This window comes from Lucilia cuprina, chromosome 3 (assembly GCF_022045245.1).
Source record: "Lucilia cuprina isolate Lc7/37 chromosome 3, ASM2204524v1, whole genome shotgun sequence".
NCBI lineage: Eukaryota > Metazoa > Arthropoda > Insecta > Diptera > Calliphoridae > Lucilia > Lucilia cuprina.
In genome coordinates this window covers 17032831-17044137 of record NC_060951.1, presented here as the reverse complement: position 1 = coordinate 17044137, position 11307 = coordinate 17032831, and the positions used below count along the sequence as shown (strand labels likewise).

General features: G+C 29.7%; 1 protein-coding gene across 1 annotated transcript; it reads left to right on the top strand.

The window, feature by feature from the left end:
* Positions 1-2039: 2039 nt before the first annotated feature.
* On the top strand, positions 2040-9534 carry LOC124419137 (the record flags this gene model as incomplete). Its single annotated transcript, XM_046947595.1, has 2 exons — positions 2040-2059; positions 9330-9534. Coding segments are annotated over 2 exons (225 nt in total), but the record flags the coding sequence as incomplete, so codon positions are not given.
* Positions 9535-11307: the final 1773 nt, after the last annotated feature.

The following is an 11307-nucleotide window of genomic DNA, read 5'->3' as shown; positions in this document are numbered from 1 at the left end:
TTATATCGATATCTTAATTTAGTAATGAGTTATGTGCGTTTAAGTGATTTTCGGGAGGGGACCTTGTATGGGAGCTATGACCAATTATGGACCGATCCAAAGAAACTTCTATGGTTATATTTTTGTATATAAGGGCAATACTTGTATCAAATTTTATATGGATATATTAATTTAATAATGAGTTATGCTCGTTTAAGTGATTTTCTTGAGGGGACCTTGTATGGGAGCTATGACCAATTATGGACCCGTTCAAAAAATTTTTCCTCTGAATAAATTCTATTGTCATAAAATTTTAATTTCTAAAATTTTGTGAAGATATCGACATTACGACGGAAGTTATTAACAAAAAACCAAATTTCCGGGAATATGTACTTTTGTATGGGAGGTAGAGTATTTAATTATTCGGGGTTTAGTCTTATTCGGTTTATTCGACAAATAATTATTTGGGGTTTTAAGTTGGCCGGTTAATAATCGGATAATTCAAAATGAATCGGTTAATCGAATAAGAGGAAATTGTATGTTGTTTTAATAGTTATTTCATTTCTACAAAATTTTTCTTCCAATAACAAACAAAATTAAAATTTTCCACTACTTTAAATTCAATTCTATTAATTTTTTTCTCAAATATTAGAAATTATTTTAATGTTTTTGAGATTTTTCAACGAGTTCCAGAATTCATACGTTCTAATGAACTAGTGTATAACTAAGTATTGCTGAAGAACTTATTAGAAATACTATAGAAACTGTTCATCAAAACTGGATGTAGAAGTAAAGGTGATATCATTATTTTTAAGATTTCTTTTCAGAAATCTGAAATGATTTTGCATGAACCCATTCTGAGAAGTAGATAAATCAGAACAACTTATTGCAATGTTTCTGAAGTAAATTAGTTAGTTAATTAGTTCTGAAGTAAATAGTTAGTTCTATTGGATAGTAATTCAGACACTATTTTTCAACAAGATCGCTCGTGAACTTTCTAAGTTAGAGGCGGTTAAAATTTGACATTTTGGCCATGCAGGTGTTTTTTCTCACCCATGTAACTTATAACCTATTGTTCTTAGCAAAAAGTGTCCCAAATAGTTTAGATAGCTATTTATGCAATCTTTCGAAAAAAAATTAATAAAACATTTTTGACTTTTTTCAAAATGGGCCCTTTTTATTTTTTTATTATACCCTCCACCACCATCAGTGGTGATAGAGGGTATATATAACTTTGTCATTCGTTTTGTAACACTAAGAAATATTCATCTGAGACCCAACAAAGTATATATATTCTGGGTCCTTATCAAATTCTGAGTCGATCTAGCTATGTCCGTCTGTCCGTTTGTGTAAAACACGCTCACGATAAAACGAAGCAATAGAATTTAACCAAATTCACCCAAAATGTTCTTAGTTTTCCTATGTTGTTTGGTATTGAAAATGGGCAAAATCGGTTCACATCGGGAAAACTTATGAATCAAAATTTGAAACAACCTCGAAAAAATAAGCATTTTTTAGACATTATGACGTAATTTTCTCGAAAACTATGCAAGATAATTCCATAAAAATCGGCATACATTCGTTTCCACACAAGGGCTTAATCTCTGCGTAAAATCCCCAGAATCGGTCCACAATTTCATATACCTCCCATACAAAAGTACATATATTATTTTTTGTTAATAACTTCCGTCGTAATGCAGATATCTTCACAAAATTTTATAAAATTAAATTTTATGACAATAGAATTTATTCAGCGGAAAAACTTTTTGGATGGGTCCATAATTGGTCATAGCTCCCATACAAGGTCCCCTCACGAAAATCACTTAAACGCGCATAATTCATTACTAAATAAAGATATCAATATAAAATTTGGTACAAGTATTGCTCTTATATACAGAAATATTACAATGAAAGCTTTTTTCGATCGGTCCATATTTGGTCATAGCTCTCATACAAGGTCCCCTCCCGAAAATCACTTAAACGCGCATAACTCATTACTAAATTAAGATATCGATATTAAATTTGGTACAAGTATTACTTTTATATACTGAAATATAACCATGAAAGTTTCTTTGGATCGGTCGATATTTGGTCATAGCTCCCATACAAGGTCCCCTCCCGAAAATCACTTAAAGGCACATAACTCATTACTAAATTAAGATATCGATATAAAATTTGTTACAAGTATTGCTCTTATATTCAGATATAATACAATTGAAGAGTTTTTTGATCGGTCCATATTTGGTCATAGCTCCCATACAAGGTCCCCTACCGAAAATCACTTAAACGCGCATAACTCATTACTAAATTAAGATATCGATATAAAATTTGGTACAAGTATTGCTCTTATATACTGAAATATAACCATGAAAGTTTCTTTGGATCGGTCCATATTTGGTCATAGCTCCCATACAAGGTCCCCTCCAGAAAATCATTTAAACGCACATAACTTATTACTAAATTTAGATACCGATATAAAATTTGGTAAGAGTATTGCTCTCACATAAAGAAATATTACCACGAAATCTTTTTCCGATAGGTACAATTATTGCTCATATACAGTGAAATAATATTGTGAATTTTTTTTCCGATCGGTCCATAATTAACCATAGCTCCTACACAAGGTCCCTCTTAGAAAAATACACATACAATGTTCCCTTCCGAAAAATAGAAAAAACGCTCATAACTTATAACCAAATATTGATATCTATACATTTAGCAAAAATATTGCTCTTATATACATAAATTCACTATAAAATTGTTTTACGATCGGTCCATATTTGGTCATAGCTCATACTAGGTCCAGAAATCACTTAGATTTATAATATTTATTACCAAGTAATGATATAGACACAGAATTCTGAAATTTTGTCTTTATATACATAATTGGACATAGCTCCCATACAAAGTCCTTTTACGAAAATCTTTTAAACGCACATTACTTATTACCAAATTAAGCTAATAATTTGTAAAATACATAATTTGGCAAAAATATTAGTTTTGTATACTTCTATTTCTCCTATATTAGGTCCAGCCCTTAAAAGCGCTTTAACCGTATTTAAAGAGCGTTATCAATTTGTGTTGAACAAAATTTTATGTAGAACAAAATTATATATTTATTTTTATTTTGAAAATCTCCAAATCTTTCACACACATACATACATGCAAATTACTAAATTTATAATGTTCAACAAATCATTTATCAATTCAGAAAACTAATAACATAAAAGTAGCTGGTGGAGGGTACTCTAACTTGTTTAATTTTTTTTTGGCTCAGAAGAAAGCATATGTGTTTTCCTTTAACACCCTTTTTGTCGCTTAGTGGGATGCGAGTGGGATATCTATAAAAAAATGTTTTGTAACTCAAGACATACATTTTTTTTACTTTTTTTTTTGAAAAATCAAAAACTTTTTTCCAAAATGGATTTTTTTTATTAATTTTTTTTTTCTCAAAAGAAAGATTAGGTCTTTTCCTTTAAAACCTTTTTGGTCGCTTAGTGGGATGCGAGTCGGATATCTATCAAAATAAATGTTTTGCAACTCAAGACAAAGGTTTTTAAATTTGCACTATTTTAATTTTTTTCATATTTGTGTGTAAACCTTAAAAATTAAACTTACGCAGAGAAACTAGACAGATTAGCCTTTCCGATGGTACATAACATACCCAACTAAAATTTCATAGCCTCGATACTGTAATACCCATAATATGATAACCTCAGGAATAAAAACCACTTTTTTTCTATGGAAATGTTGAATAATTTAATTTTGTTATTTATTTGTAATAATAATTAATTTAATATATAATAATAATAATAATAATAATAATAATAAAAAGACGAATAATTTAGTAAAATTTAATCTTAATCACAATAGATCAATTTATATAATAACTATTTTTACACTTAATTTATGAAGTTTTTAAATTTTCAACTATCCATACTCCTCAAATAATTCTTATTTTATGACGGAAAAAAAAAACTCATTTTTTAACTGTTTCAATCAGACTTTTATTTTTCCGTTAAAAAATAACTGTTATTTGTGTGCGCTGAAAACAACCTCTAGGATTGAGTAAAAAAGCCGCAAGATACAAAACTCAGACAAATTTTGGGGGTGGAAAATTAATAGCGGTCGGCCTCATATTGCACCCCTCCAGTGGCTATTATCGGTCAGTTGTTGTGGTTTTTATTTTTAAGGTTTTAGAAAAAACTTACACACAAATATGAAAAAAATCAATTTATAAACATTTGTCTTGAGTTACAAAACATTTATTTTGATAGATATCCCAATCGCATGCCACTAAGCGACCAAAAAAGTTTTAAAGGAAAAGAATTAAGCTTTCTTTTAAGAAAAAAAATTAATAAAAAAAGAGTCCATTTTGGAAAAAAAGTCAAAAAAGTTTTTGATTTTTCAAAAAAAGTAAAAAATTGTATGTCTTGAGTTACAAAATATTTTTTATAGATATCCCACTCTCATCCCACTAAGCGACAAAAAGGGTGTTAAAGGAAAACACATAAGCTTTCATCTGAGCAAAAAAATTAAAAAATTTGTGCATTTTTTAAAAAAAAGTCAACAAAGTTTTGATTTTGCAAAAAAAAAATCAAAAATTTTAAATCTTGAGTTACAAAATAATTTTTTTTTGATAGATATCCCACTAAGCGACCATATAGGTCGCTTAGGAAAAGACTTAAGCTTTCTTAAAAAAAATAAGAAGGGCCCATTTTGAAAAAAAAGTCAAAAATGTTTTTGATTTAAAAAAAATCAAAAATATTTTATTAAATTTTTTTATTTTTTTTTTTTTGGAAAGATTGCATAAATAGCTATCTAAACTATTTGGGACACATTTTGCTAAGAACAATAGGTAATAAATTACATGGATGAGAAAAACACCTGCATGTCCAAAATGTCAATTTTGACCGCCTCTAACTTAGAAAGTTCACGAGCGATCTTGTTGAAAAATTGTGTCTGAATTACTATCCAATAGAACTAACCATGGTGCAAATTCGCCATCATCGCGATCGGAAGACATCGATTTCAAAAGTTGGTTCACTTGACGTGAAATGCCCCATATGAAAAAGTATTAAAAAAGCCATAGACTAAAACAAAAAAATATTAAAAAATAACCTAAATATAGTATTAAAACATAATAATAAAAATTAGAAAAGAGTGAGTAGCGCAATATATGTTTTGAAGTCAAGAGTATTCATAAGTGTGAGGGAGTTGAAATATCACACGTACATACATGTTTACATAATTTTTGTCCATTTGCCTTAAGAAACTGATAGATACTTTGTTCTACGCTATGATAGAAACAATCCATCTGTAGTCAAATGACTTTCACTGTTCTTTTAGGGAAGTAAATACCCTGTCGGCAAATTAGATTTTAATTTTGGATAAATGAACGGGTTCGGATCTTTTTATAAAATGTTTATTATATTTTTACATCATCAAAAAGTTTTAAAAATTCTAAAAATGTGTTTACAGAAGTTACACCGTCCAACACCATTTTTCACACACGAACCAAACCATATACATACGAAAGCACATAATTTATATGATATAACTGCGTACTCAGTTTTTCATTTTCTGATCGTTTGTCCTTTTAAAAGGACTTTAAAATTTGAGGTGCATACAATTTTCAAAAATTTTTATAAAATATTTTAAGCCACCCTATTATAACAATATGGGTTTGATACCCATATTGTTATAAAGAGGACTAAAGTAGACAATTGCAGTATTTTTATCTCGTATTTTGTTTTATTTTTTTTAAGAATAAAAAGATGTAAATAATATCCTTATAAAAGTTTATCCTTTATTATCCTTGAAATTTTATACGAAATTTTTCAACAAAAAATATTCATAATAAAGACATTAGAATGGAGTACAAAAGTCTGAAATTTGGTCTTCATAGCTCCATTTGTTTAATTTTATTAATATATTTTTTAAATATCTCAATAAATTAATAAAATTTTCCCCTCTAAAAATTTCAAAGTCCTTTTTTTGTTAAAATATTATGTAGAAAAATTAGAAATTTGTTATTGTGGAACCGAGTTTCTTTATCTCTATGATAAAAAGTTAAAAAACATACAAAACAAAAAAAGCTGGACATAAAAAAATACTGAGAAAATGCTAATTTTGGTTTTGTGTAAATAGTTTCACAGTGATACACCAAAAAATGCAGGGGTTCTCATATACCAATTCCGTTTTGTTATAGTCCACAGAGTATGAATATATTTTTAGTTTTCCCCGATCAGTTCGTTAACTTACTTTTTAGAGCTAAAGATGTGAAATGGCTCCATTTTTGAAATTACAACAGGGTGAAGGTATACTATGTGCAATTAGTAAACCACGATATACATAAATATTTAAACAAGTTAGGAAAGTATAGCCGGACTGAATTTCTTTCAAATGTGATTTATTTTTTATTTATAATATTTATGTTGAATTTTATTTCAATTGCGACATATTAAAGGCCTGCACAAAACAACAATAATGCGACAAATATCGTGTGCTCCATCATAAGCACACGACATTTTTTAACAAATTGTCGCTTTATTGTTGTCTTGTGCAGTCCTTTAATATGTATATTATGAAATTAAGAGGAGAGATTTATGTAGCTTTTCATCGTGATATTAATGTTTATATTAATTATATTATAAGTTATATTTATAATAATATTGCGCTTATCATATTATCCTGAAGTGGAGTTTATAATTCGGAACATGCATGTTTTAATCACTAAACCGTCATAATCATACGAAATAAAATTTTATATAATTTTTAATTGGTAGATATTTTGTCTGAAAACTGTCAATTTAACGTTAGGATAAAAAATTAACAGACATTGAGATAATGGGGGTAGGTTTTTTGATAGAAATAATAAATTAAATTAAACAAAATATTCACAACAAAATATTTTTAATTTTAATGCATCGTAACTTTTAATTTTTTTACAAAGAACTAATAAAGATATAGACATGAAATTTGGGAGTCTGCAATTCCATATTTGTAAATATAACATACATTTTTTCCTGAAAAAACTGACCATAGAAAATAAGGATATTAAAGGATTAAAATTTTAAAGGACATTTTTTTAGTTTTTTTATTGTATCATTTTAAAACCATTTTATTTGTAAAAACACTGTTATTCTTCTCTTTCAATCGATACCTATATTGACCCACTATACCAAACCAAATTTAAGCTGAATATAATTATTTCAAATTCAAATTATCAAATTTTAAAGTTCTTTTTAAGGAAGAAACGATCAGAAAACAAAAAACCAAAAATGTAGTTTAACTATATCAAGTATGTAGTTTCCAACGTATATGGTCTTGCTCATGTGTGCAACAATTTTTCCCAATTTGTTGTACGGTGTTATATACCAAAACAAATGGCAATTTTAATGCTTTAAAATGGTGCATAAACTATTGCCCTAGCATGAAAACTGTCAAAGTAAATTGCAACTATATCGGAACCTCAAATTACCACGTTTTAGAAAAATAATTCTACCGATCCATCAAATTGACAATATTTTAGACGAACACATTATGCCACAAATGATATACCAAATTAAAGTGCAATCATAATACTTTAAAATGATGCATAAATGACTGTCATAGCATGAAAACTGTCAAAGTCATTCACAACATACCAAAACAAATGGCAACTATAATGCAATAAAAAGATATATAAACGACTGCTATAACATGAAAACTATAAAATATATTTGCAACCATATCGGAACCTCAGATTACAGCGTTTATTAAACATAGCACAATAATTCTACCGATCAATCAAATTGACCAATTTGTAAAAACACACATTATGCAACAAATTATATACCATATTAAAGTGCAATCATAATGCTTTAAAATGATGCATAAATTACTGCCATAGCATGAAAACTGTCAAAGTAATTTGCAACCATATCGGAACCTCAAACTACCGCGTTTTTAAAGCTGTGAAAATAATACTACCGATCTATCCAAAGGCCATTTTCTAAAAATATATTATGGAATAAATTATATACCAAAGCAAATGGGAACTATAATGCAATTAAAAGATATAAAAACGACTGTTATAACATGAAAACTATAAAAGTTATTTGCAACTATATAGGAGCCTTAAATTACCGCGTTTTTAAACATAGAACAATAATTCTACCGATCCATCAAATTGACCATTTTTGAGGCGAACACATTCTGCCACAAATGATATACCAAATTAAAGTGCAATCATAATGCTTTAAAATGATGCATAAATGACTGTCATAGCATGAAAACTGTCAAATGTATTCACAACCATATCGGAACCTCAAATTACCGCATTTTTAAACCTGGGAAAATAATTCTACCGATCTATCCAATTGGCCATTTTCTAAAAATACATTATGAAATAAATTATATACCAAAACAAATGGCAATTTTAATGCTTTAAAATGGTGCATAAACGACCTTCCTAGCACGAAAACTGCCAATGTTATTTGCAACCATATCGAAACCTCAGATTACAGCATTTGTTTAACATAGAACAATAATTCTACCGATCTATCAAATTGACCAATTTGAAAAAAAACGCATTATGCTACAAATGATATACCATATTAAAGTGCAATCATAATGCTTTAAAATGGTGCCTAAATGACTGTCATAGCATGAAAACTGTCAATGTTATTTGCAGCCATATGGGAACCTCAAATTACCGCGTTTTCAAAGCTGTGAATTGGCCATTTTCTAAGAATATAAGTTAAGGCCGCACTTAAAATATTCGCCTTACTTTATGAACTTTATTACTCTTTTTTTGCGATCTCTCCTTCTTTATGCAATTAGTACTTTAGTTTTAGTTTTTCTGGCCTAGGGTTGCCAGTCTGGCTGGACTTGGCTGGATTGTCCAGCTTTTTTGATGCTTGTCCAGTTTCAAGCTAAAATTTAATTTGTCCAGCTAAATAAAATATTTTTAGTACACTGCAATAATTATACCCTACACCACTTTAGTGGGGATGGTATATTGGATTTGTGCTGATGTTTGTAACATACAAAAATATTCATCCTAGACCCACCTTAAAGTATAGCAATCGGCTTAGAATCGTTTTCTGAGTCGATGAAGCTATGTCCGTCCGTCAAGCTGGCTGTCCATGTAAACCTTGTGCGCAAGGTACAGGTTGCAATTTTCAAGATAATTGGATGAATTTTGGCACGCACGCACGCAAGGACGAAGCCGAAAATGGTTAAAATAGGTCCATTATTTCACCTAGCCCCCATAGAACAGAACCCCCGATAAGGGTTTCTGAGCTCATAATTATGTTAAATATACAGATATAAAAGTCTTGATGACCCTGACATATTTCATAAAGATCTTGTTCTGTTTTTGGTTTGAATGACACCGAAATACAGGCGCTATCGAAACGTTTCGAAAACAGTGTTAAACCCGTGGTGAATGGTGTTATGGTATCAGCCTCTCATCTTGTTATGCTAAATACCTTGGCACAATTGAGCTATAAAGTTGTTTACAGTTGTGGAAAAGCTGAAACCTGTTGGACTATGCAACGTGAAATCTAGGTCAGTAGGCGTTAACCGCCATTTGACAAATATTTTTATTATAAATAATTTTTATTTTTTTACATATAAATAATTTTAAGAATAATGAATAATCAAAATAATATATAGAATATTTAAGTTTTCAAGCTCAATTAAAATTATTTAAGGTCCTTTGTAATGGGAAAACACCAAGTAGAGGTAGTACAGGGAAATGCAAGTCTTGAATTAATTGAATGTTGTTTAGTAATAACAACTGTTTTAATAGGTTTAAATACATTGTTGCGTCTTTACGCCTTACATAATAAAAGATTAAAGAAGAAATATACAAGCCGAGCTAACAATTTGGATAGAGTATAGATGGAGTGGTCGGATATAGTAAAAAGGGTTAGAATAATTAGAGATAATTTTGACCGGTCTTACAAATGTTTAAATATTGATAGACCAACTAAGGAAGAAACAATTCACCAACATATGCAAACTTTGCTACGTTGTTTTGAGGATATAAGAGTAATACTTAACGTAAATTATAACAGACTAACTAAAGCACATCAAACAGCAGCAGAGGGATTTTTTCTGGATTTAAAAGAAAGAGCTTTTAAAGTTGCCATTAGAAAGGATATAAAAATTGACTTACCAGAGAATTTGCATGAAGAGATAATTATAAAATCTAGTTTTTCACAGCAAGAATCAGGAACAGTTAAAACAATGTCGCAGACAGTAGTGGAATTTTTGAATTCAGCCAGATTTTGATGGAAAATCTGAAAACTTACGATCTTTTCTTGATTCATTGGCTTTGGTCGACTCAATAAAGGGAAGCCACGAATCCACAGCAGTGTCTCTTATAAAAACTAAACTAAAAGGAACTGCTAGAAATTTAATTAACAATGAAGCGACCATAGCAGAAATTGTTGGCAAATTGAATGACACTGTTAAGGGAGAATCGGTGGAAGTATTATCAGCAAAAATAATGAACATAAGACAAAATAATAAAACAGCAAATGCATATTGTACAGAGATAGAAAATCTTACAAAATCATTAGAAAACGCGTATATATCGGATGGCTTGTCTTGCGAATTGGCAAGCAAATATTCAACGCAGGTTGCCGTAAAGGCACTTACTAAAAACTGCACAATTGATAGAGTAAAACTTATCATGGAAGCAGGTCAATTTAACAGTATGAACGAAGTTGTTAGTAAGTTTGTAAACAGTTGCACCGAGGCAACAGGACAACAAAACGCCGTACTGTATTATGGACAATGACAGAATAATTATGGTAGGAAAAGAAATTACAATAGAAGTAACAATAACTTTGTAGACAACCACGGCTTTAGAAATCCGAACAGAAATGGATTTAGAAATAATAATAACAATTATAACAACAGAAACAGAAATAGATTGCAGCGAGGCAACAACCTCGGAAATTATGTGAGAGCAGCCAATCTATCTGACAGCGATTCGGAAAACCAGAACGCTCCCCTAGGATCAGAACAGTAAATAAAAAGGTGTACAATCTTAACCTCAACTTAAGCATTTTCATAAAACTACAGATTAATCAAACTAAAGAATTAATAACATTGCTGGTAGACACAGGTGCAGACATATCCTTGCTAAAACTCCAGTATGCCTTTAAAAAATTAAATACTAAACATATAACAACATTAAGTGGAATAGGCGAAGGCAAAATTATATCCCTTTGGTACGATATTTTTTGATCTAAGATACACGCAGTTTTTGATTCCTCATCACTTTCACGTAGTGAAAGATGAATTCCCGATACCATGTGACGGTATTAT